Source organism: Ovis canadensis, chromosome 18 (assembly GCF_042477335.2).
Source record: "Ovis canadensis isolate MfBH-ARS-UI-01 breed Bighorn chromosome 18, ARS-UI_OviCan_v2, whole genome shotgun sequence".
In the NCBI taxonomy this organism is placed as follows: domain Eukaryota; kingdom Metazoa; phylum Chordata; class Mammalia; order Artiodactyla; family Bovidae; genus Ovis; species Ovis canadensis.
This window is the reverse complement of record NC_091262.1, coordinates 72,125,780-72,151,667: the sequence shown is the minus strand read 5'-3', so window position 1 is coordinate 72,151,667 and position 25,888 is coordinate 72,125,780. Positions and strand designations below refer to the sequence as shown.

Sequence of the window (25,888 nt, the reverse complement as noted above, 5' to 3'; positions counted from 1 at the left end):
AGGCAGGGAGTGGAGGAGACTGAGGCTCAGAGAGATTAAATGGTCAGTCACAATCGGAGCCTGGATTCTGACTGCCATCATCTGACCCCAAACTGCATGCTCTTTGCACTCCACCACCCCGCCCCAGGGCTCGAGAATTTCCATCCTGGGACTTGGCCTGAATAAGCATCCATTTACTCAGCACGTGCCCAAGCTGTTGGGAAAACAGACCCAGGGCACATCCTTGCCACTGGGGACAAATCTGGACTGACCAGCCAGAGGCGAAAGAGCACAGGCAGGGTCCTGGGAGCCAGGCAAGGAGGCTGGACAAAGGGCCAGGCGCTCCGCGGGTGAGAGGAGCAGGCTAGCACTGAACATCTGCCCAGCTCTCCTGCTGACACCCTGAGTCAGAGTCTGTTCCCGTTGAGGGCTGAGTCCATTTGCAAATCTAAATATTTTTCTTGTGTGAGCAGGCGGCTTTGCTGGCGGGGGTCCAGGCTTTCGGGGAGCAAGTCTTCCGGAGCTCAGGGGTGTTGCAGCCACTTGCCAACCCTCCCTCGGGTGGAGGCAGGAGCAGTGCCTGGGTCCCAGCCCTTAGTCCTGGGGGAACTCGTGTCTGCTGAGCACCCTCTCTGTGTCAGGCTCTGGACAGGGAGGTTGTCTTAATCCACTCAGGTGGCTGTCACAGCATACCACAGACTGGATGGCTTATAGACAACAGAGGTTTATTTCTCACAGGTTTGGAGGCTGGGAAGTCCAAGATCAAGGTGCCATTGGACTTAGCGTCCCATGAGAGCCTGTTTCTACCTCCTAGACATCCATCTTCTTCCTGTGTCCTCACATGGGGGAAGGAGCAAGGGAGCTCTCTGTGGTCTCTTCTATTAGGGCACTAATCCCATTCATAAGGGCCCCACCCATATAACCTAATCACCCCCCAAAGGCTCCGCCTCCTAACACCATCATACTGAGGATTAGGTTTCATATGAATCTTGGGGGGACATACATGTTTTTGTCTATAGCAGATATTTAATTCCATTATCTTACTTAGATAACCTCACAGTAACCCTGGTTGCTAGGTACTATTTTTCTCAGTCAACAGGTGAGAAAACTGAGGTTCCTAAAGGCTGTTTGAGGCCATAGAGCTTGTAAAGCATGAAACAGAAACTTCAGCTGCTGTCTGTCATGAAAACCTGTGATATTTCCACTAGACCAGAAAGCAGTCATCAAATATTAAAATTACCAGAGAGCTTGTGATAAGCTGACTGCCCAGAGGGGATCTGTGGTTTAACAGATGCTTCTGATTTCAGCCCTTGCTGATATTTCACTGCTATCTCAGTTCCATTTCCTATCAGAATAGGGGCTGGGGAACAGACTGCACTTTTCTCTGCAGAGAAACCCCTGCCTTCCCTCTCCATCACCACCAGGAGATGGAGCAGATGTAGGAGATTGGGCTGAAGGGAGACCATTGCCAGACTGATGCCTCCTCCTGGCAGCATGGTGTAGTGTTTCTTTCAGAGGAGACAGAAGCCATGGCTGTTAATAAATTCCTCTCTTAATCTTTGAAACGGAAGGCATGCTGCTTGCTTGCTCAGTCACTTCACTCGTCTCCAGCTCTTTGGGACCCCATGGACTGTAGCTCACCAGGTTCCTCTGTTCATGGGAGTCTTCAGGCAAGAATACTGGGGTGGGTTTCCATGCCCTCCTCCAGGGGATCTTCCCCACCCGGGGATTGATCCGGGGTCTCCCACATTGCAGGTGGATTCTTTACCATCTGAGCCGCCAGGCAGAGAAGAGCAAATAAATCCTAATTAATAAAGGTATTGGGGTTTTTTCTTTATGAGGCGGCTCTGTGCCCCCCTAGAACTGTGAGGGCCTTCCTCAGGGCAGGATCTGGATCGTTTTAGGTGGAATGAGCGTTAGGAGCATTGTCTGTGCCATCAGAACATCTGCCAGGGCTTCTGCAGACCGTCTAGGTTCACGTTTTGGCTCTTCCCTTATGAGCTGTGGGGTCTGGGGCCAGTTGCAGAGGTTCTCTGTGCTTCAGTGCAAGAGACATAAGAGACGCAGGTTCGATTACTGGATCAGGAAGATCCCCTGGAGGAGGGCCTGGCAAGCCACCGCAGTATTCTTGCTTGGAGAATCCCACAGACAGAGGAGCCAGGCAGGCTACAGTCCATAGGGTCGCCAAGAGTTGGGCTTGACTGAAAGGACTTAGCACACACACACACGTGCTTCAATTTTCTTGTCTGTAACGTGGAGATAAAGTTGTTTCTGATGGCATGGGGTTAGCATATGTTGTGGACTCAAAGAGACAGCACATGTACAGCTCCATGTGTGTGTCTTAGTTGCTCACTCGAGTCTGACTCTTTGCAACACTATGGACCATTGCCTGCCAGGGTCCTCTATCCATGGAATTCTCCAGGCAAGAATACTGGAGTGGGTTGCCATTCCCTTCTCCAGGGGATCTTCCCAACCCAGGGATCAAACCCAGGTCTCCTGAAATGCAGGCAAATTCTTTACCACATGAGCCACCAGGGAGGGCCCGGCATAGAGCAAGTGGCTGGTAAATCCCAGCATGACTATGGCAGTTCAGGCTGGCAGCCCGGGGTCTCAGTGTAGCAGAAAGGGGCTGGGGGTCCTCCGGGTGATCCAGTGTGTCAGGGTGGTTAAGGCAGAAGCACCCAGCCCGAGGTGGGCGTTACATCAAGGACAATGACCGGCCTGATCACTCACCAGTCCGCCTCTCCTTCTCCAGGCGCTGACATCAACACACAGGCCAGTGACAGCGCGTCCGCCCTCTACGAGGCCTGCAAGAACGGGCACGAGGAGGTGGTGGAGTTCCTGCTGTCACAGGGTGCGGACGCCAACAAGACCAACAAGGACGGCATGCTCCCGCTGCACATCGCCTCCAAGAAGGGTAACTACAGGTCAGCCCAGGCCCCGCCCACTGGGGGGTAGGGAGGGCCGGAGAGTTCAGGGCCCAGGTCACGGTTTAGGTGGAAAAGTGGAACATCACCAAGCAGTTAGCAAGCTAGAGTGAACGCTTACAACAATTGCAACAATAATAATAACCGCAAACTCCTATGAGGCACTTACCAGCACTTTACATTATAAACATATTTAATCCTTTTAACAACTCTACTTTTCATAATTCCATTAACAGGTCTACTGAGGTAGATATGATTACCTTCTTTTTTTTTTTTTCCAAAATGAGGAAGCTAAGACACAGAGAGGTTGAGTGACTTGCCCAAGATCACTCAGCTTGTACATGACAGGAGCTCACTTGTTCCGAACCTTATGTCTACCAGATTCCACACAGGAAGCCGGATAGGAATCCAGACTAGGGGATATTTCTGTTGGGGATGCAAAAATAGCCTCTCAGGCAGTAAGCAACGATGCAGGGAACATCTACAATAATACAAATAGTACCATTGGTACTAGCTAGTTTTTGCTGAGCACTTATTATGTGTTAGGTACTTTGAAAGAGAGGAAAGAAGCTAAAGCTCTCTGGGAGCAGTCTGGTGAGAGGGAAGATGCATGCATGCACACACACAGAAACACGCTCATGAAAATGAAAAAGCACGCAGGGCCGAGTTGCATGCTGGTCCTCGAGACTAGCGTGGGCTGGAAGCAGAGGTGTGCTAGACCTGGCTTGTGCAACTGCTGTGAGCTGATTGATCACCTTGGTAGTCTGAAATCTGCCTTGGTGAGAGTATTTACTTCATGGAAACTGGTGATTGTTAGAAATCAGAGCCCCCTCCTTCCCCCGAAGAGCAAGATGTTAAACTTCCACCCGCACCACTACTAGCTGGAGGGTCAGGAGAGCCTTGCCCAGGGGGTGGAACTCCAGCTAACCGTGAAAGATGCATGGGCCCAGTAATTTCCACTTGACCAGTGTTCCCTAAACTGAGCATTCACAGACTTTCTTCCTGCTTTTAGATGTCTATACCTTCACTTCTTAGTATGGTCCCTTAAAGACATTTTCATTTTAAATGAATTTATTTTCAAAAGGAAACATTAAATTGTTCAAATTACCAATTTACAATTAATAATAATAATAATAATAAAAACCTTCTCACCTATAATCCCATCTCCTGTATCCCAGATGACACACTTCAGGAGGAAATGCAGCCCTGTCCCCAACAGGGAGAAGATTGTGCATGCTGGGGGGTGTGGGTGGTCTCCGCTCAGGGAGATGGGGGTGAGAATGACACCCTGGGGAATGGAACGGAGACACAGGAGACAGAGCTGACCCTCAGGGCTCCAGGCCCTGCTCTGCAGGTACCCACACAAATGACCAGCCAAGGATGCCTCCCCACCCCATCCATGCACACAGGAGACCTCACCTTCTCTGGGCCATGTAGCAGGCTATGAGGCAGACAGATGTGGGTTTCAATTCCTACTGAGGCCTTGGGGAAGTTATTCAACCTTTCTGAGCCTCAATTCCCTCCTCTGTAAAATACGAAGTAGCCGGACTGCCTGGGGGGGCTATTGTGGGGACTGGATGCACGTGAAATGGATGCACATGTGTGTAGAGTAGAAATAAAGCGCCCAGCAGAGTGCAGCACACAGTAGGTGCTTCCTGGGTCTGTGTTCTCTTATGTAGGAAGGGTAAATTCCATCATTTTTCAGTGAAGCCAGTGGAAGGACAAAAGCAACTCAAGTCAGGCAGAGGTGATGGGTAAGATAGCATCTCGCTCTCCAGTTGCAAAAAGATCCAGCAGCAGTCAACAAACATGGTTTATCTTAGTCCGACTCTAGAAAGATCCAGAGGGAAAGAGAGAGAAGGGTTGACTCTCAAAATCTCCTGGTCCACTGGCTCTCCAAACCTGCCTGTACAGCACAGTCACTCTGGGCTGTTTTTTAAATGACACCTCCCAGACACACAAAACCAGAATCTCCAGGAGAGAAGCAGCCCATGCCTTTATCTTTGAAAAGCTCCCAGCCAACCAGATACAGCCCAGTCAGACCTTTAGGGGGAACACTGATGTAATGAAGCATGATTTTGCAGAGGAGGGACCCGAGGTCAGAGATGGGAAGTGACGTGCCAGAGCGTGGCAGAGCTGGGATTGTCACTTGGCATTGTTCAATCACACCCAATGCCTTCAGGTGGGCCCAGGAGCCAGCAGTCTGGCCTTAGCTAGTGGACAGTTTGACGGAGCACTGGGCATGCCTAAGGCTGGCCAGGGAGCAAGGCTGGGCCTCTCTGGAACCACCTATGTGAATGATGTATGCTCCTGGAAAGTCTCCTGCCTGAGACTCGTGCTGACCCCCAAAGCCATTTCTCTGGTTGTTCACCCTCCATTCTCAGATCCCAGGTTCTTCTGGACCCCAAGAGTGAGAGGGATCAGGCCGCAGTTTGAGGGCTGCCCTACAAAAAGGTAAAACCAGGTTCCCACGAGCTTCTGTCACCTGGCAGGGCCCCTGCCAGGCAAAGCCCCAGTGCTGCACTCATCCCGGGGCATGTGGCATGTGGCCCTCTCCATGCCGTCCTTCCTTGGCTGCTCGGGGATCTGCTGTGACATTCTCTAGGCTTTCCACACTCAGCTGCCGGCCAGGACACCCTGCCCGTCCATGGCACAGAAAGTAGCTCCCGCAGCTGGGGTCTGTGTTCGCCAGATGGTAAATTCAGTGCATTTACTGCAGAGCGTGACATTTAGGTGTGGCTGAGAAAGAAGCCCCCAAGACCCCAAAATCTTAGGCACCTCCAAGATATACTTTTTTCTTAGTTTTCATTTCCAGTTTAGCAAACGCAACTTTTGAGATTAAAACTCAGCACCAAGTGTAAGAAAGTGAAGTCACTCAGTCGTGTCCGACTCTTTGGGACCCCGTGGGCTGTAGCCCGCCAGGCTCCTCCGTCCATGGGATTTTCCAGGCCAAAATACTGGAGTGGTTTGCCATTTCCTTCTCCAGGGGATCTTCCCAACCCAGAGATCGAACCCAGGTCTCCCACACTGCAGGCAGACTCTTTACCATCTGAGCCACCAGGGAAGCTAGCACCAAAGATAGATTTATTAAGAAACTGTTGGTATTAGACAAGAGCAGATGGCCCAAGGTTCCTTTAAACTGAATTTAGAATAGCACTGCAACCACTGGATCTCAACCTTGGCTACACACTGGGACCCTGGCGAACTCTTAAAGTCCCAACGCTTGGGCCCCAGCCTCAGAGATCTCACTGAAAGCAATCTGGGTTGGGGCTGAGGCTGCAGATGATTTTATGGGGCATCCCAGGAGAGAACCAGTATCTTAGACTCAATTTTGTGGCTGACATATAACACAGACTTGCCCTTGGACTTTACTTCTGGCCTCCTCATTTTAAAATATACTTTCTCTTTTACTTCTAATTAATATTACCTTTGCAAGACCTTTAAAACTCTTTCTGGGAAAACTGCTTCCCTGCTCTAGCTCCCAGGAGAAAAGCTGCAGACTTTCCCCCAGAGGGACCCCTCATGGACAGAAGTTCCACTGTGCCCTTGGGGACACCCTCAGGCAGATTCTCCTCTGTGGAGTCTTTTCTGGCTCCACACAGCCTCAGAGGAGAGAGAATCCCCCCAACACACACACACAAATACAGAGCTGGGTTGACACACCGCTGCCCAGTGTTACTGGGAGCGGAGCCATTTGTGGGCAGCTTGTTCCCTTGTGAAAGTCAAGTCCATGGTCAAATTTACACTGAATGCTGGCAAAGGTCACACCACCATGACCTGGAGACCCAGGAGGCTGAGCTGGTGGGTGTAGCCTCTGTGCTGGGGAAAGAAGAGACGGATGGGACACTGGGCCTCCCAGACACCAAAACTTGTACCAGGCAACGGGCACTTTTGCTGTCTACTTAAGTTGCAGTTCGAGCTCCTGTAGTCCCAGGGCTGCCTGTGGGAGAAGTAGGGAGGTCCCAGCCTGTCTTATTGGGTCCAGCCTTCATTCTCCTGCCTTCTTCCCACCAACTGGGCTGGGAGAGAGGAATGATGACATGCAGACATGCGCTGGGGCCACCAACACCTTCATTCTGCCTGGGCTTTGCTATCTACCTCCAGGCCAACCTCACTCTCTCCCCACCCCCATATTCAGGTCTCAGTTTCACCCCCTGTAAAATGGGAGGCTGGACACACTGATCTCCAGGCCCCACGCAGCATGACACACTGACTCTCAGCTTGGCCATGTCCTACAGAAGTGTACAACAATTAGATGATTTCACTGTTATTAAGATGATGCTTCTGGGACCTAGGCTGCCTCCAGTCATGTTCCCACATTTCTGCCACTTTGCCTTGGTTCGACAGGGGACCACTGGAGACCAGCTGTGACCTGCCAGATATCAGCCCATCTGGCCAGCGGCCCTGGGCTGTCCCCCTCGCTCTTTTTCCTGTGGTTGGGCACGTTACGGCTGTTACAGAGCATTTGTCAGCGATGGCTGTGGTCCAGGGTGAGGCCCTGGCCCTGCCTTTGACCAGCACCTCTACAGAGTGAGGTCAGGCCTCCTGAGCCTGCACAAATAGAAATTAGGAGGCAATTAGCCCCCCTGGGTGTGTGAATTTCCTTTTGAGGTTTGAGAGGCAGATTTTAAGCAAACACAGCATCACTAACCATAATAATACTTTCCACTGGGATCCTAATGGGAGATCCCTGGCATCAGATTTCCAGGAAGCCAGAAGCCCAGGAAACCCAAGTGCCAAGAGGCAGAGAGGCTTGGGAACAGGCTTGGTGCACCTGCTTGCCCTGCTGTGGTCACCTCCTTGAAGCCCACCCGAGGTCACTGGTCAGCAGGGGTTGGGGAAATTAGGATCTGGAATCATGTCAGTGGCAAGAGCTTGGCAGGTGGCCGGGGTTTAGGGGAAGAGAGCAAACACAAGAGGTCAGGAGTCCTGGGGTCAAGCCCCAGAACGGCTTTATGGCCTTTGATCCGTCGCTTCATCTCTCTGAGCCCCCTCTGTCATAAAGAAGGCCACAGACCCAGTTGGGCAGCCCCACTGGGCTGTAGAGAAGGTAAAATGGGTCAGGCAAGTTAATGCATTGTCAGGAATTCAAAACCCTGTGACATAGCAGCTGTCACCTGACCACTGGCTACACAAGAAGTAGGGGAGTGGCTAAGAGTGTGGCTCACTCTAGGGCAAGGGGCCCCGACCTCTGGGATCTACTGCCTGATGATCTGAGGTGGAGCTGATGCAGTAACAATAGAAATAAAGCGCACAATAAATAGAATGCGCTTGAAACCATCCCCCCACCCCAGTCCATGGAAAAACTGTGTTCTGTGAAGCTAGTCCTTGATGCCGAAAAAGTTGGAGACAGCTACTCTAGGGGGAATCAGCCTACCTGGGTTCAAACCTTGCCACCATCACCTACTACTGGCTGGCTGTGTGTCCCAGGGCAAGTCACTTGCCCTCTCTGGGTTTCTGGTTCCTCTTCTGTAAGTAAGATTAATACTAGTACACACCTCATAGGGCTGTTGGGAGGATATATTATAATAGATTACTGTAGGTTAACTGCTGAGAACAGCACCTGATTCAACAGGAGAGACCACAGTCAGGACTGGCAGGAATCTCCAGCCTCAGCCGCAGCTGATCAGCCCTCTCCAGGCCATAGGCAGGGCAGCGAGCCTGGGAGAGGCTAGAATCAGCCTTCAGGGGAAGAGGCATTGAGATCCACAGGACAGGGGAGACGACCTCATGGTCACTGAGGGCTGACCGGGGCCTCGGGCAGGAGTGGTTGGGACAGACACGTTTGTCCCTTCCTGTTCCCCAGGACCTGGCGGCTCCCTCAAGTCCTCGGGGCAGCAAAACAGAGATATAGGACAGCTTAGCCCTGGAGTCAGGGGAGGGGACAAGTCCTGGTTTGTGTCTCCCAACATATGGCCTGGGCAAGTCCCCTAACATCACTGAGCACGGATTTTTCTCATCTGAAACAAATGTGAATGACAAGACACACTTTATGGGTTGTTGTGGAGATTAAACCAAATAATGCGTGTAAAGCCTTTGGACGGTGTCCTGGCACATAGTGAGCCCTTGGATAGGGCTGTCCCCACCCCCTAAACACCCCCCCCCACCTCCGCCCCGCTCCACTGACGTAGGCAGGGCAGGGTCTGCACAACTTCATTGTTTTCCCACTCTAGGTCTGGGGGCCTTCCAGTCAATTCCTCTAGAAATACCCCTTAGCCTGAAAGAAGTCAGCAAGAGATTCTTGAAACTGCAGTCCAATCTGGCTGAGATTTTTAAAGGGCTCAGACTTTGGAGGCTTGTGGCTCAGCTTCTAAAGAATCCGCCTTCAATGTGGGAGATCTGGGTTCGATCCCTGGGTTGGGAAGATCCCCTGGAGAAGCGAATGGCTGCACACTCTAGTATTCTGGCCTGGAGAATTCCATGGACTGTATAGTCCATAGGGTCGCAAAGAGTCAGACACGACTGAGTGACTTTCACTTCACACTAACTTTAGGGGTTCTGGGTTTGAAGCCCAGCTCCACTCGTTACCGGCTCTGAGGTTTTGAGAACGTGGTGGAAGCTCTCTGAGCCTGTTTCCTTATCTGTAAAGTGGACCCCCTCTCCCTCCAGTGGAATTGTTGAGACTGGCCGTCTCCACGGCGCCCCCTGCTGGTGGGCCCTGCCGCTCCCACGCAGCGGTTGCGAGCATCTGAGCCTGGGCCCCTCGGCGCCCCCTGCCGGCGGGTCCGGTGCCGTGACCCGCGCGTGCCCGCCCCACCCGCAGGATCGTGCAGATGCTGCTGCCGGTGACCAGCCGCACGCGCGTGCGCCGTAGCGGCATCAGCCCGCTGCACCTGGCGGCCGAGCGCAACAACGACGAGGTGCTCGAGGCCCTGCTGGGCGCGCGCTTCGACGTGAACGCGCCGCTAGCCCCCGAGCGCGCGCGCCTCTACGAGGACCGCCGCAGCTCGGCGCTCTACTTCGCCGTGGTCAACAACAACGTGTACGCCACCGAGCTGCTGCTGCTCGCCGGCGCCGACCCCAACCGCGACGTCATCAACCCCCTGCTCGTGGCCATCCGACACGGCTGCCTGCGCACCATGCAGCTGCTGCTGGACCACGGTGCCAACATCGACGCCTACATCGCCACGCACCCCACCTCCTTCCCCGCCACCATCATGTTCGCCATGAAGTGCTTGTCGCTGCTCAAGTTCCTCATGGACCTCGGCTGCAACGGCGAGCCCTGCTTCTCGTGCCTATATGGCAACGGCCCGCACCCGCCCGCCCCGCCGCCCTCCAACAGGTTCAATGATGCGCCTGCCTCCGACAAGGCGCCCAGCGCGGTCCAGGTAGGGGGGCGCGCCGCCGGGACTGCGGCCAGGCCCAGCGGGCTCCCGAGGCCGAGGGGACTGGAGGCAGGGGGGACCCTCGGCAGGGTGGACTGCACTTGGGAGGCAGCTGGAGACGGTGGTGAACAGGATTTAGAGGCAGTGTGGACTAACGGTTAGTGCACTTTGGAGGGCATGTGAGCTGGCGTTTAGCACCCTTTGGAGGCAGTGGAAATTCAGTGGTTAACCTCCTTTAGAGGCAGCAGGCCTTAGCGGTTCGCAGGAGCATTTCCGTCCTCTCTATTAGGGGAGGGAACAGTTCGGCAGGCAATTGGTGGGGAACTCTGAAAAACTGAGGGGTTCACCACCCCCAGCAAACCTACACCTGGAATATCACGGTGATGGACCGAGATCCGGGTAGAGGTGAGAACAGGCCTAATAGAAGAGCAGGTGAGCTACAGAAAGTCAGTGACCCCAGAGGCAAGACCTGCCCATGGTGTGATTTAATAAGTCAAAGTCCAAAGAACAGGAAGTTAGAGGCACTTCCCTAGTGGTCCAATGGTTAAGAATTCAACACTGCAAGGGATACTGGTTCCATCCCCGGTCCCAGATCTCACATACCACTGAGCAACTAAGCCTGAGTCGCAACTATGGAAGCCTGCGTGCCTAGAGCCTGTGCAACGAGAAGCCTGCAGACCGCAATGAAGAGTAGCCCCCGCTTGCTGCAGCTAGAGAAAGCCTGTGTGCAGCGACAAAAACCCACCATAGGTGGAAAAAACAAATCTTTAAAAAGGAAGTTAGAAACACTCTTCTCTTAGAGCTATTAACAATGGCTAATGGCATCACTTAAGGGCCATCTTCTATGTGCAACGAAGTTTATGTTTATATTGCCTTAATTCTCATTTAAAAAAACCCTTCAAGTGAGTGTCATATACCCATTTTCTAGACAAGGAAGTTGAGGCTTAGGGGGCCCAAGCTGCCCACCTCCCACTTTGGGCAGCAGAGGCCTGTGTTGATGAGAGAGAGGTGTGGATCTGGAGAGCTGGATTCTACCCTGGGCTTGCCTGGTGTCTGTGCTCGGACATGTCCCCTGCCCTCACTGGCTATGGGTTCCGGCCTGTAGGATGAGCTTGCTGAGGCAGTGCTCTTGATCCTGGGCACCCCAGCGCTGGTGTGTGTTCTCTTTCAGTTCTGCGAGTTCCTGTCTGCCCCGGAAGTGAGCCGCTGGGCAGGGCCCATCATCGATGTCCTCTTGGACTACGTGGGCAACGTGCAGCTCTGCTCGCGGCTGAAGGAGCATATTGACAGCTTCGAGGACTGGGCTGTCATTAAGGAGAAAGCAGGTACGGGCTGCCGCTGCTGCTGCTGCTGGCAGATGCCCCTGCCTGACTCAGGCCCAGGACTCGGGGCCTGTGACTGCTCCTGGCATTTGATGAGCACCTTCTCATGCCAGGCTCTGAGTGTCTCATCCAGTGTCTCCATGATCCCTTGTTTTGTAAATGAGGAGACCAACCCCAGAGAGACGTCACTTGGGCAAACGTCTTATCACTAGTTAGTGGCAGAGCGGGTATTCAAATCCAGATTTGATCCACTAACTGCTAAGTCGCCTCAGTCGTGTCCGACTCTGTGCGACCCCAGAGACGGCCGCCCACCAGGCTCCCCTGTCCCTGGGATTCTCCAGGCAAGAACACTGGAGTAGGTTGCCATTTCCTTCTCCAATGCATGAAAGTGAAAAGTGAAAGGGAAGTCACTCAGTCGTGTCCGACTCCTAGAGACCCCATGGACTGCAGCCCACCAGGCTCCTCCGTCCATGGGGTTTGCCAGGCAAGAGTACTGGAGTGGGGTGCTGTTGCCTTCTCCGAGATCCACTAAAGGGTGTGTTAAACAAAAACCCCAGCTCCCTGAGGGGTGTCAGGATCTTTAGGGTAAGTTGTCCAGGTTTGTGGGCCACTGGGAAGCCGTGTGGTGGGTAGATGAGGAAGTGATGGGCTCTGGCATCTCAAGCTGTAAAATGCACACAAAGCACTTGAGCATCTTATTTAAAATGCAGAGGCTAGCCTGGCAGGTCTGGGGCGGGGCCTAAACGTGTACATTTCAACATGCTCCCAGGGCACCCCTGGAGCAGCACTGGTCTAGGAGGCAGGCCCCCAGAGCTCTGGAACCAGGGGCTTGGTGGGTGATCGTGGGCAGGACACCTCTTGACCTCAGGGGCCCTGTCCAAACAGAGCAAGCTGGACGTGCTCAATGTCCAGCTCCTCCAGCTCTGCCAGCCTGGGGTGTTTGCAAGTGGGATGTGCCTGGCACAATGAGGTGGGCTTTGGCCACGTTCCAACAGCTGTGTGCAGCGTAGTTGAGGCAGCCTGGCTGTCAGGCCAGAAAACCCTCTAAGGAATTGTGGAGCTCACCTGCGCAGGTGAGGCGTCAGGAACAGTTGAACTGGGTGCTTCAGCTGATACTGAGGATATGCCTGTCCCAAGGAGAACCAACTGCCCCAGGGTTTCCTCTGGGTCTGAAGGGCACAGTCCCGTCTCCGGCTGCTTGTCGATCACGAGGCACAGAGGCCGACTTGCAGAAAGTTATTTTTATCCCACCGCTGCTGCTGCTGTCCCCAGTGAGAATGCTGCCTCGTTACCTGTCCAGGTGTCCCACAGCCCAGTGCCCGGTCTTGCCGAGTTCCTCCTTGATCCCCTGGCCCCTTTAAGTCTAAAGTTTCTGGTAGGATTTTCCATTTGCACAAATGCCTGGGAGCACTTGAATTGAGGCCCTTGATAAAGTTACTGGAAAGGCTATGGAGGGGGCGTGGAGAGAGAGACCCATGCCAGGGCGACACAGGAAGGAGGGTGGTATTGACTTGCTTACTGGCTGGGAGCTCCAAATTCTCAATAAAACATTCATTGAATTCATAAATGGTTGCTGTCACTGGGACTGGCCACTAGAGGCCACTAGAGAGTAGAGCGGTTCTTGCTGAGAATCCCACCTCTCACTTTCTTCTGGACCTGCCCTGCCTGGGAAGGGTAATGAACAGCTAAACTGTCCCTGGGGGGAAAAATTGCAAAACCTTTTATTGTGCTATAAACATTTATTAACAAGAAGAACAAATAGTTCTTTTCATTTAATGCTGTGTTGTTGATATCAGAGACTCCGAAGTAGGGAACACCACTAGACCATTTAGGTATGACCTAAATCAAATCTCTTACGATTATACAGTGGAAGTGACAAATAGCTTCAAGGGGTTAGTTAGATCTGATAGACAGAGTGCCTGAAGAACTGTGGATGGAGGTTCATGACATTGTACAGGAGGCAGCGATCAAGACCATCCCCAAGAAAAAGAAATGCGGAAAGGCAAAATGGTTGTTTGAGGAGGCCTTACAAATAGCTGAGAAAAGAAGAGAAGCTAAAGGCAAAGGAGAAAAGGAAAGATATGCCCATCTGAATGCAGAGTTCCAAAGAATAGCATGAAGAGATAAAAAAAACCTTCCTCAGTGATCAATACAAAGAAATAAAGAAAAACAATAGAATGGGAAAAACCAGATATCTCTTCAAGAAAATTAGAGATACCAAGGGAACATTTCCTGCAAAGATGGGCACAATAAAGGAGAGAAGTGGTATGGACCTAACAGAAGCAGAAGATATTAAGAGGTGGCAAGAATATACAGAAGAACTGTACAAAATAGATCTTCACGACCCAGATAACCACCATAGTGTGATCACTCACCTAGAGCCAGACATCCTGGAATGTAAAGCCAAGTGGCCCTTAGGAAGCATCACTACTACAAAGCTAGTGGAGGTGATGGAATTCCAGTGGAGCTATTTCAAATCCTAAAGATGATGCTATAAAGTGCTGCACTCAACATGGCAGCAAATTTGGAAAACTCAGCAGTGGCCACAGGACTGGAAAAGGTCAGTTTCATTCCAGTCCCAAAGAAAGGCAATGCCAAAGAATGTTCAAATTAACACACAGTTGCACTCATCTCACACACTAGCAAAGTGATGCTCAAAATTCTCCAAGCTAGGCTTTAATAGTACATGAACCGAGAACTTCCAGATGTTCAAATGGGATTTAGAAAAGGCAGAGGAACCAGAGATCAAATTGCCAACATCCGTTGGATCATCAAGAAAGCAAGAGAGTTCCCGAAAAACATCTACTGCTGCTTTATTGACTACACCAAAGCCTTTGACTGTGTTAATCACAACAAACTGGAAAATTCTTCAAGAGACAGGAATACCAGACTACCTGAACTGCCTCCTGAGAAATCTGTATGGAGATCAAGAAGCAACAGTTAGAACTGGACATGGAACAACAGACTGGTTCCAAATAGGGAAAGGAGTACATCAAGGTTGTATATTGTCACCCTGCTTATTTAACTTATATGCAGTTTATATCATGCGAAATCCCAGGCTGGATGAAGCACAAGCTGGAATCAAGATTGCCGGGAGAAATATCAATAACCTCAGATATATAGATGACACCACCCTTATGGCAGAAAGTGAAGATGAACTAAAGAGCCTCTTGATGAAAGTGAAAGAGGAGAGTGAAAAAGTTGGCTTAAAGCTCAACATTGAGAAAACTAAGATCATGGCATCCAGTCCCATCACTTCATGGCAAATAGATGGAGAAACAATGTAAACAGTGAGAGATTTTATTTTGGGGGGCTCCAAAATCACTGCAAGTGGTAACTGTAGCCATGAAATTAAAAGACAATTGCTCCTTGGAGGAAAAGCTAGACAAAATATTAAAAGGCAGAGACATTACTTTGCCAACAAAGGTCCATCTAGTCAAGGCTATGGTTTTTCCAGTAGTCATGTATGGATATGAGAGTTGGACTATAAAGAAATCTGAGTGCCAAAGAATTGATGCTTTTGAACTGTGGTGCTGGAGAAGACTCTTGAGAAGTCCCTTGGACTGCAAGGAGATCAAACCAGTTCATCCTAAAGGAGATCAGTCCTGGGTGTTCATTGGAAGGACTGATGCTGAAGCTGAAACTCCTATACTTTGGCCACCTGATGCCAAGGACTGACTCATTGGGAAAGACCCTGATGGTGGGAAAGATTGAGGGCAGGAGGAGAAGGGGACAACAGAGGATGAGATGGTTGGCTGACATCACTGACTGGATGGACTTGAGTTTGAGCAAGCTCTGGGACAGGGAAGCCTGGCGTGCTGCAGTCCATGGGGTCACAAGGAGACGGACACAGCTGAGTGACTGAACTGACTGACTGACTTTCATTTAATGCTGTGTTGTTGATATCAGAGACTCCAAAGCCAGCCAGGATGCCAGCCTTGGAGGCCTTGTGTCCTCTGCCCGCCAGCAGCCTTTTGCCTTCCCACAAGCTCAGCCTTTGCTCTGCTGAGAAAGGGGCTGTGCTTTCCAGGGCAGGCTCTGTCCTGAGATCAGAGGGCAGTGGAAGTGTCAGAAATGCCCTGATGGGGCGGCTGGAGAGGCTACACTGTGGCGCCCTGGCCTCTCCACCCTCCCCACGTTCCCTCTGCATTCCCATCTCCCCTGGGCGGTCTCTTTGGCTTGGCACTGCTGCTTCCCCTGCTTGGACTGCCCTGCCTCTGTCCCTCACCTGGCAACTTCCTACCCACCCATCGAGACCTTTCAGATGCACCATCTGGTATGGAAGGCTTTCCCCAAAGCTCCTGAGTGGATACCCCTGTACCTCTGTCCCAAGCACAGGGCCAAGTGCAGTGAAGGGGTCAGCATGTGTGTGTTGAATGAATGAATGGATGGAGTTCTTTGATTCATCAAATGCCTACCCTGTTCCCGGAGCTGAAATTAATTACCCCATTACTAGATGCATCACGGGGTAATCTTACCCCCTTCTCTCCACCCCCCACCCCTTAGCTGAGAAAGCTCCACTTAATGAAGTATCCCTGGGGGCCTCCTGGAAGAGGCAGCCTGGTAGGATTCTGGGACCTGCTCAGTCCCTGCCTGTTGATCCTGACTTCTCTGCACCTCCTAGAACCCAGGGCTGAACTAGACGCGTGGGGTCACTTAGGAGGTCGTATTTGCTGAGGCTATGAGAAAGGGCAGGGTCTGGGCTGACACGTAGAGGAGGGAGCCCAGGACAAGCTCTAGTGCCAGGCGTGATTCTTGCTAAGCCCTCACCTGTGAAATGGGTTTGGTACCTGCCCTCCTTGGGCTTCCCTGGTGGCTCAGTGGTAAAGAATCCACCTGACAATGCAGGAGACATGAGCTCAATCCCTGGGTCAGGACGATCCCCTGGAGAAGGAAATGGCCTCCCACTCCAGTATTATTCTTACTTGGGAAATCCCTTGGACAGAGGAACCTGGTGGGCTACCGTCCATGGGATCACAAAAGAGTTGAACACGACTTAGCAACTAAACAACAACATCAAACCTGCCCTCCTTCTTCCTTGGGCTGTGCAGATGAATGAAGTATGGCACCTTTTCAGTTGGCAGGGACCGTGAGCATGGGGGAGTCAGGGCATCTCCTCTCTTAGCCAGCCACACGGGTCAGGTGCTTCCCACAAGCCAGGGGTCAGAGATGCAAACCCTCTGCCGGGTGCAAGCGACCAATCAGCATCTCTCTTTCTGTCTTTTCCAGAACCTCCAAGACCCCTGGCTCATCTTTGCCGGCTGCGAGTTCGAAAGGCCATTGGGAAATACCGCATCAAACTCCTGGACACGTTGCCGCTTCCAGGCAGGCTGATCAGATACCTGAAATACGAGAACACCCAGTAACCAGAGCACGCAGGGGCGGAGCAGCTCCTCAGACAGTTTCGCTGAGTCTCAGGACAGCCGTGTCTCCAAATCCAGGGGGCCCGGGGACAGATGTGGCTGGGAGCTGCCAGGCTCTCAGAGGTCTCTGGGCCAGAGCTTTGCCCAGAGCAGAGGACAGATGTATCGAGCAGGAGAAGAACTGGGTTGGCTTTCACTTGGATGAGGAGATCCCAGACCGGCTCTGCCATTGGGAATGGCAGAAAGCTCCATTCCTGGGGCCGAGAGGCGGGACCAGGGCAGAACTTGGGGTGGTCAGGGGAAGGCAAGGGGGCTGGCAGCGAAGCCCTGACCCCACCTCCAGGCTGTGGCTGGAGAGCTTTCTTTCTGGGGTGATTCTGTCTTTGCTGGGCCACCTCGCTGCAGAGCTGCCCCGTGCCCCCTCCCCCTGTGCTCTGTGAAACTCTCCACTTGACTCAGTTCTCTCCCCAAAGCTGTGGCCCAGGGGAGCAGGGTGGGAGACCTCGGGCCCGGAGGGCTTCCTTAGGTACAATAAATGTTGCACAGATGACACCCTGCCCAGTGAAGTCTCTCACCAGCCCCCTCCAGGGCCTTGAGGTCCTCAGTCCAGCTCCTGGTGGGAGTGAGGGTGGGACCGGGGGCTGGGACAGGGCACGTGGAGCCCTGATCACATCACTTTGGTTTGGACTTCTGAAAGGCCCCAGAGCATGTGTCCTTCATTCACCAGAAGAGACCCGATGGCCAGAGGAGAGGGGGCAGCTGACTGCCCTGTGATCGAAGCTGGCAACATTGCTTTCTCTCTCCTGGTTCCGTTGCCATAGAAACCAGAGCTTCATCACAAACAGGGTCTCAGAGCCTACAAGTCTCCTGACACCTGGCCTTGTCTTACGCACACATTCCCTGGCACTGTCTTCACGTCTTAACTCACCCATTTGGCAACAAAGGCTGAGATACGAGGGGAAAGCCATCTAAATACTGGCTCCTGTGAGCAGGTGCCAGAGGGAGGCTGTCGTCAGTCCTCGCAAAGGCCCCACGCTTGAGAGGCAGGAAGCCAGCCCTGTGCCCTCCGCCACATCCTCCCATCCTCCCATGACTTGGGGGGAGCCGGGCAGGAGCCGCCAGCCCGTTTTGGGTGCTGCAGGTGAGAGCACTGAGGATTGGCACTTAGGGCATGTTCTCGAGATCTGAGTCTCTCTTACACCACCCTGTTTTTCCATGGAAGTCACACTCTGGAGAAAGAAATGGCAACCCACTCCAGTGTTCTTGCCTGGAGAATCCCGTGGGCAGAGGAGCCTGGTGGGCTGCAGCCGATGGGGTCGCAAAGAATCAGATATGACTGCGTGAGCACACACAGTAGCTCATAGGCACTGTCTTCCCCCGCGTGATTAAAGCCACTCAGGTGACACCAGAGCAGGTGACCTTGCTGAAGAGCCTGCTCGGGCCTCCTCTAGGAGAGGCTTAACGGAGATCAAAGGTTATTTATGGCCTTTGGAGATGAGCAGCTGGGCGGGTTGTGAGAGCACTGGTCCCAGGCCTGGCTTCGCCTGGGCTTGCACCTCTGGGGCCTTGGGTTCCCAGCCTTGTGGCCCTTGGTGGCCTTTCCGGCTCTTACATCTTGGTTTTCCATGGAACCAGTAAGTCCCAGTGCCTTCCTAAAGAGGCTGAGTCTGCCAAGTAACACCTTCCAGCCAGGGGTTTCAGGGATCTGGCTGCTTCTTGCCCCCTCCTCCCTGGTACAGATGGGAAAACAGGCCCAGAGAGGGGAAGGGACTTGCCTGGGTACACACAGCAAATCCCCGGGGGTCCAGCCCAGCAGTGGTCAGCTAGAGTCTCGTGGTCTCGTGCTGCAGAGATCCTGAAGCAATCCCGAAGGAAGCCTGCGCCCTCCCAGACTGGGGATGTTCAACCCTGGGGTCCAGGAGAAGTGGCCGGGGCTCGGTGCACAGTCAGGAAGACCCTGACTGCAGAATGCCTCCGCTGACCGGGAGCCAGAGGGCATGGCGGCAGTCTAGGGTGGGATGGAACAGAAAGATGCTTGAGTGTGTTCGGGATGGGGCTGGGCATCAGGCAGACTCTCAAAACTCCAGCACTTAGGTCACCTTATGTCCTAGGGGGTCCTAACAGACAGGGGCCTTGGGCATCGGGCAGGATGGGGACACTGGTCAGAGGGAGGTCTCCCCTAGAGGAGGTGAGGCTTGAGGAGATGGCAGGAGGTGGGAGGGACAGTTCAGCCTCTGCATTCAGTGTGTGTGTGTGTGTGTGTGTGTATGTGTGTGTGCACGCATGCTCAGTCATGTCCAACGCTTTGCGACCCCATGAAGTATATAGCCTGTCAGGCTCCTCTGTCCATGGAGTTCTCCAGGCAAAAATACCAGAGCGGGTTGCCATTTCCTTCTCCAGGGGATCTTCCCGACCCAGGGATCAAGCCTGCAGTCTCTTGCATCTCCTGCATTGGCTAGTGGGTTCTTTACCAGCTGAGCCACCAGGGAAGCCTGCATTCAACATTGGCACCATCTCCAGCCTGGGAGGCCCCGGAGTCACCTTGGTTCTTAGAATATTGCTGTACGTCCATACCAGTCAGTCACAGCCGCTGGTCAGGGTCCTTCCCCTCCAGTGCCTCACCCAGGCATGGCCTTCGCAGGTTCCCCTCCCAGTCCTCCAACCACCTCCGCATAATCCAGCAGCTAAAGGGTTAATGTCCCACTGCTTCTGGGGTCAATCCTGATTGGTCGGTGCTCAGACTGTGCCAGGGGTTTCCTTTTTTGACCATATCTGCTGTCAAGAGGACTGTACAGCCGGCACTCCCATGCTTACCCAGCCCCTGGGAAGATTTCAGCCTCAGAGATGTGTAGACAGCCTCACCCAACAGTCAAAGTCCCGGAAGTGGCTCCATGTCGTGGGCAGAAGCACATGTGACCCGGTGCTGTTTTGGTTAAGGGAGCAGCTACTTCTGCAGCTGCAGCTGTCTGTCTGTTATCATACTGAGAATTTCCAAGGTGTGTCTTATCCCCAGCTTGCTTCCACATGGGGAATTATGATGTCGGGTGCTTCTGTTGAGTGGCACCCTGGTAAAGGTTTCTGCTTCCAGATAAGGCTCCCAGGGTGTGACTGAAGCACCACCAGGTATACCCCCTGGGAAAGGTTGAACCCCAGAGGGGCTGTGGGGCCCCAAGCTCAGTGCGCTGGAGCAGAACCCAAGGAAACATGCCTCCCAGAGTGGGGCTCCTTCTCTGAAGGAGTTGGCTGGTTCGATGGCCCCCGGAACCCATTCCTGCAGGCCACCCAGTCTATAAACATTGAAATGTTGGCGTGGAAGGACCTAGAGACATAGTCAAATAACTGGGTGACTTTGGGTGGGTGCAGCTTTTCCTCCTTTGTGTCACAGTAGACTGCCTCGTGCTCTCACCATCCCCACAGCTACCCACGTGGCAGGCCTATTTTCCTTTTTTCTGTTTTTAATTTTCAATCACATTTTCCGGACGAAGAAACTCTGGCACAGAGAGGTCAAGTAACTTGCCCAAGGTCACTCAGCTGCTAGGTGGCAGGGCCAGGATTAGAGCGTTTAACACCCTGCTGTACTGTGTGGAGGGGCTGAACCTTATCACAATGGATCTTGCAAGGACCTTTGTAATGACGTGCGAGTCAGGAAAGAGGGGACATGCCTCCTCCAGGGACCCTCTCTGTTCTTTAAGAGTGGGGCAGACTGAGGTGAGGGTCCCGGCTGAGGACTCCTTACCCCATGAACCAGACGGTCATGCAAAACAACCCTGCTTGTGTCACATGGCCTCACGGCTCTGACATCCTCTGAGACCATCAGACATAAAACACCAGAAACCCACCCACTTTCCCAGTGAGCAAGCTGCTGCATCCCTGGGGATGCCTCACTTCAGGGGAACCTGCAGGCCCTTAGCAATCACTAATTTGGAGTCCTGTGTTAGGAAGGATTCTGAGGCCATATCTGGACCTGTAAAGGGAGCATCTGTAACCAGTTATGAGGCTCGCTTTGGATGCAGAAGCCGTGGGTGCATCTGATTGCTATCTTTATCTAGTCCCTCCTTTACGGAGGGGCTTCCCAGGTGGTACTAGTGCTAAAGAACCCACCTGCCAATGCAGGAGACATAAGAGATGCAAGTTCAACCCCTGGATTGGGAAGATGCCCTGGAGAAAGAAACGGTAACCCACTCCAGAGTTGGACACAACTGAGAGACCCAGCACGCATGCCCTCCTTTACAGAGGAGGAAACTGAGGCACAGAATGGGGAATAACCTGTTCAACGTTATGCTGTCGATGTGGGTGTGGAGTCCCCCACCAGGCTGGCCCCCTGCCCCGGTCCCAGTCATGAGAACGGTGCTTTGAGGAAATGAGACGCTCAGCCTCTGTGGCAGCCCCCACGCTCTCAGCCACGGAGCCACGCTGAGGCCTCCAGTGGCTTGGCTGGTTTGGGGGCTATCGGGGCCAAACCAAGGGCCACTACCCACCAGCAGTGCCCCTCTGTGTGCATGGTCACTGGCAGAGGCCCTCATCTTTCCACTGATGGGTGCCTAGTATGTGCCAAGGGCTGCATCAGGCCTGGGAAGAGAGCCAGCGGCAGGAAACCTAGGAATCTGAATTAGCTAGAGGTAATGGCGATGACAGTGCTGATGATGACTTTGCCTGTGGACACAGAACCGAAGAATACAAGAGAAACAACTTGGTCAGACAACCAGTTATTTTGTTCACAAGAGGCCCCGTTCTGGTTCGGCCTGACCTTCCCCTCTGACCAGGGTTGAACGTGACTGCCTTGGCCCAGCCTCTGCTCTGAGGCTGTGATGGGGTGGGAGGTGCCACCGAGGGGCCTGTTCTCATCTCACCCCTCATCCCACAGGTGGGGCAGGGAGGCCCGGAGAGGAAGGGTCCAGCCCTACATCCCACGGCAGAACCAGGAGGACAGATTCACCCCTCCCTACCCACCCCCCACACTCCAGTACCAGTTCCTATTCTCCAGAGCAGTTTGGGCCCTCTGGGGCTCCATGCCTCCCCTGGCCTCTACTTTCTGACATGGGGAACCAGAGCCCCCTTTCCCAGGAATCCCCTCCACCCTCCTTCAGGTTGAGCTGTCAGGCTCCCAGGCCCATTCCAGGCATCACGGAGGCCTCTGGGCCACTCTGGGCAACGCCCCCAGCCACCCACGACAGCCTCTGTAAGCAGCCCTCCACCTGGGCATAGCCAGCATTTCCTAGGCTGGGGGACCAGTCAACTTCATGAACCTGAGAATGTGGAAACTGAAAAAGAAATGTCTTTATTCTCTTAACCTTCTTAGTATTTACAAAGAACAAGAAGAGCAAGACTGAGACTGGCTTACACAGTGGGTGGCACGTGAACAGGTGGTGTAACGCTGGCTTCTGGGGTGGCCGGAGGGCCAGGGCAAGGGCCCCAGCCACCTGAGGTCTGCACGGGCACACGGGTGATCTGTTGGGCACTGGCCTGCTTGCGGAGGGGCTGGCCTCCAGAGGCTGTGCGGGCTGGCTGGACGGCTGCCCGAGAAGAAGCCCCTGCCCCATCCTGCCCTGCCCTTCTCCCCTCAATGCAAAGGGATGGTTCTCACCCAGCCCACTCCTCACGAGAAGCGCTCGCTCCTGGGGGTCCCCTATACCCTGCAGGCCAGAGGAGGGAGCCAAGGCCCTCCCCACCTGGCTAGAGGTAGCCGAAGACGTTGAAGATGGGTGGGGGCACGGCCGGCTTGGTGGGGATGGGTTTCAGAACCACAGGTCTGTACACTTTCTGCCCCGGGCCCTCCGCGTCCTTGCAGAAGTGGGCCAGCTCGCCAGGGGAAGCTGCACTTTTCCGCCAGAGGCCCAGGCTGGGCATCGGGCTCTGGGGCAGGGCTCCTGGAGGGCTTGGGTAGATGGGCTGTCCATGGTACTGGAAGGGGCAGCAGCTCCAGGCACTGACGCGGCCCACCAGGGAAACCCCGGGCATCTTGAGTGGCTCCTTTTCAGCCGGTGCCCTGGGGGAGGTGGGCACCGGGGCGGTCTCGGGCCCCAGGGGCTCCAAGCCTTTACAGTGTTTCTTACCCTCGTAGGGAGGTCCCTCCCAGGGTCCCAGTCCCCCCTCCAGCCCCACGGGGTAGCTGTGGGTGGGCCGTGGCTCTTCCCAGAAGGAAGCAGGCAGCTGTCTTTTCCTCATGGGCACCTGGCCAGGCCTGGCAGCTCCTGGATCCGGCCCATGGAGGGTCCGCTCCTTAGAGAGGCTTTCCTCCCGGTCCGGGTTCCCCAATGCCTTCTCCTTGTAGCCCCCACCCCCGCTGGGGCTGGAACCGTGGCCAGATTCGAGGTGCAGCGGCCTCCCGGGCCGGTCCTCGGGCCCCCTTTTCAGGTGAGGCTCGGCCCCTCTGCCTGGGAGTCCCCGCGGGAGCCGGGAATACTTCTGGGAGAAGCGTTTGAGCTGCTTCTGCAGGTACTTGCGGTGGTCCACTGAGCGGCGGCAGGGTGCAGACTTGTCCAGGGCCGCCTTGATGTCGCTGGACGCCAGGTTCACGAAGTTTAGCAGCATCTTCACGTCACTGTCGGATGCCATCACCAGAGCGCCACTGCCCCGGGCTTTCCATGAAGAGGCTGGGTTTTCCAGGCAGCTGGCAGCTCCAGGGAAGAGCACAGAGCCAACCTGGCGAAGGACACAGCAGCCGTTGGTGTCTCTCCGAGCATCCACACTCTACCCTCCCCAAAGGCCACATAGCTGCAGACAGCAGTGGTCCCCACCTCAGCCCCCCTCAGCCCTAGATAGAGTCCCTGGGTCATGGGATACCCATTCAGGCTGCTAAGCATTTCCCAGAGCCTCTGGGATGCAATGGGAAGAAACCCATTTCATCTTCAACAGAGCTCCGCATCTGCAGGTGAGGCTGAGACAGGTCAGTCAACTTGCCCAAGGCCACCTGGCCCTACCAAGTGGCATTGCTGGGGCGGGAGCCCACCAGCAATGGTGCATGTCTCCCCACACACCACGCTGCCCGAAGGGCATGACTTGCCAGCAAGGTTTTCATTTTCTGAGCCGAGGCAGCCGCTCCACTTTAAGGCAAGGCCAAGCCCCCTGGTTGCCTGGCGGTGCCCCCTCCTCCTCCCACCCCCGCCCCCAAGTCCTGCTAGCAGCCGCAGCCCCCCCCTCGGTCCCCACGCTCCACCCACAGGTCTCACGCAGGACAGGCAGGACCCCTGTCTGGCACTCAAGCCGAGGCCTGCCTGGCGGGCTGATCGCAGGCTGCGGGCAGCGGGGGCTCCCCCGTAGAAGCATCTGCAGCAATTTCATGCCTCCTCGGCCACCACCCCGCAGCCCCCCGCCCCTCCCCCAGGCCCCGGCCAGCCCCACGCCCCCCACCCAGTGGGGCCTGAGCCGCCTGGGCCTCCGCACTGACCAAGGGTGCAGGGGCCCGGGACCCCGCCAAGGCGGCCCGGCAGAGGTTTCCCCCACGCCGCAGACCTGGGCCAGGCCCGGTGCGGCCGGCGAGCTCCGTGGTCCGGCTGGAGGCAGTTGTGCCGCCCTCGAGTGGGCTGAATGGAGGACGACGGGTCCCCGGAGCTGGGGGGCCCTCAGGCCAATCAGGAGCGCCTCTCCAGATACAAAGCATCCCAAGCAGGCGGCGGCCCCGTTCCCACATTCTTTGCCGTCACAAATTGTCACCATGGGGACCATCACAAAAAAGACAGCTCCCAAATGCAATCATTTCCCGGTAAATTTCTACCCTTCAGCCCACTCTCCCTTCTCAGCCTCCACGCCCCTCCTCCCCTTGACCTCGGTTCCCTGGTTTCTCGAGGGGGCGGGGTGTGTCGTGTGCGTACGCATATGTGTGTGTGTGTGTGTGTGTGTATGTGTATGTATTTATAAAGTCCAAGATTGAGGAGGGGCTGGACCCAGAGAAGATGGGCTTGCAAACCTACCCCCAAGACTCCGGGCCTGCAGCTGCCATGCTCCAGTGCAGACAGACAATCGGACGGGGTAAGCCAGGGCGGGCTGCTTTCCCCGCTGTCCTTGAGTGTTGAGTGGCTCACTCGCCCTGTCTGTCTCTCTCTCTCCCTCTCTTTCTCTCTCTCCCCACCCCCTTCCCAAGGCATGGGCACTGGCGGGGCTGCGAGGGCGGGCAGCACGCTGATGTTGGAAAGGTGGCCAGGGAAGGGCCCTCTAACGAGGTGCTGGGATATCCATGGGAAGGGGGCCGGAGCTCTCAGGAATCTTGTCTTTATGTTTGCTTCCTCAATTGAGCTGCACAAAGCCTGAATTGCCCATTCAGTGAGGCCGGACAAAAGGTTGGCGTTGCACGGTCCCCTAGCATTTGTAGTCAAACAGTTAGGGACTTAAATCGAGTCGTCATGATGGAGAAAGAGGTGGACAAAGCCCATAGAATTGCCATCAGCAAACATTTTCCTGTGTCATATTAGCCAGTCTCCATGGCTCCCCTTGGCCTGGGGACAATGGCACAAGTTTGCACACTTGGCTACTGTCACCGTGCCAACGCCGGCGGGGCAGCAAGCAGGGCCGCTCCGAGCGAGCAAGGGAACCCGGGGCCGGCCGCTGGCCCTGCCCACCGACTGGCCCGAAGGAAGGTGAGGCTGCAGGCGGAGGGAGACTGCCTGGGAAATCCAGATGGGTGAGGCCTCCGTGCCAGCCAGCTGGGTGGGCCCCCGGCACGCCACCCTCTGCCTCTTCTTTCCTCTCCTCCTCTCCCTCTCCTCTGCCACCTTCCCCTCCTGCCCCCTAGCCAACCAACACAAGCCCACACCTTGACATCACAAACTAAAATGCCAAGGATGCTCTCCAAAGCCCCTTCCCCATCCCCAGACTGAGAGCGCTGGCAGGGCAGGAGGACTCACCCACCACTAATGCTCCCACCCCTTCCTGCCGGCCAAAGGGCAGCCACTCCCAGCGCCAGGTGCCTGCAGGCAGCACGGAGGCCCCAAGTCACCCCACTCTGGCCTGAGGGTCCCCACAGGCTGAATGAGGGG

The 25,888-nt window shown here is 54.6% G+C and overlaps 2 protein-coding genes across 4 annotated transcripts in view; one reads left to right on the top strand and one right to left on the bottom strand.

Moving 5' to 3' along the window:
• The window catches only part of ASB2 (ankyrin repeat and SOCS box containing 2), a 48,228-nt gene extending 30,762 nt beyond the window's left edge, over positions 1-17,466 (top strand). For both annotated transcript variants that reach the window (XM_069560030.1, XM_069560031.1), the window contains 4 exons: positions 2,735-2,906; positions 9,670-10,234; positions 11,403-11,556; positions 16,783-17,466. In XM_069560030.1, coding sequence (XP_069416131.1) covers positions 2,735-2,906; positions 9,670-10,234; positions 11,403-11,556; positions 16,783-16,919 — 1,028 coding nt within the window. In that variant the 3' untranslated portion in view covers positions 16,920-17,466. The remainder of the gene's footprint in view (positions 1-2,734; positions 2,907-9,669; positions 10,235-11,402; positions 11,557-16,782) is intronic.
• Positions 17,467-22,175: 4,709 nt separating this feature from the next.
• Positions 22,176-24,863, bottom strand: FAM181A (family with sequence similarity 181 member A). Of its 2 annotated transcripts, none has more exons than XM_069559295.1 (2): positions 24,827-24,863; positions 22,176-23,558 (listed from the first exon to the last, which is right to left on the bottom strand). In XM_069559295.1, exon 2 carries the CDS (start codon positions 23,469-23,471, stop codon positions 22,590-22,592), a length of 882 nt encoding a protein of 293 aa, XP_069415396.1. In that variant the 5' UTR covers positions 23,472-23,558; positions 24,827-24,863; the 3' UTR covers positions 22,176-22,589. The 2 variants fall into 2 exon arrangements, with proteins under 2 accessions (XP_069415396.1, XP_069415395.1); XM_069559294.1 differs by lacking the exon at positions 24,827-24,863 and adding an exon at positions 24,304-24,503.
• Between the last annotated feature and the right edge of the window lie 1,025 nt (positions 24,864-25,888).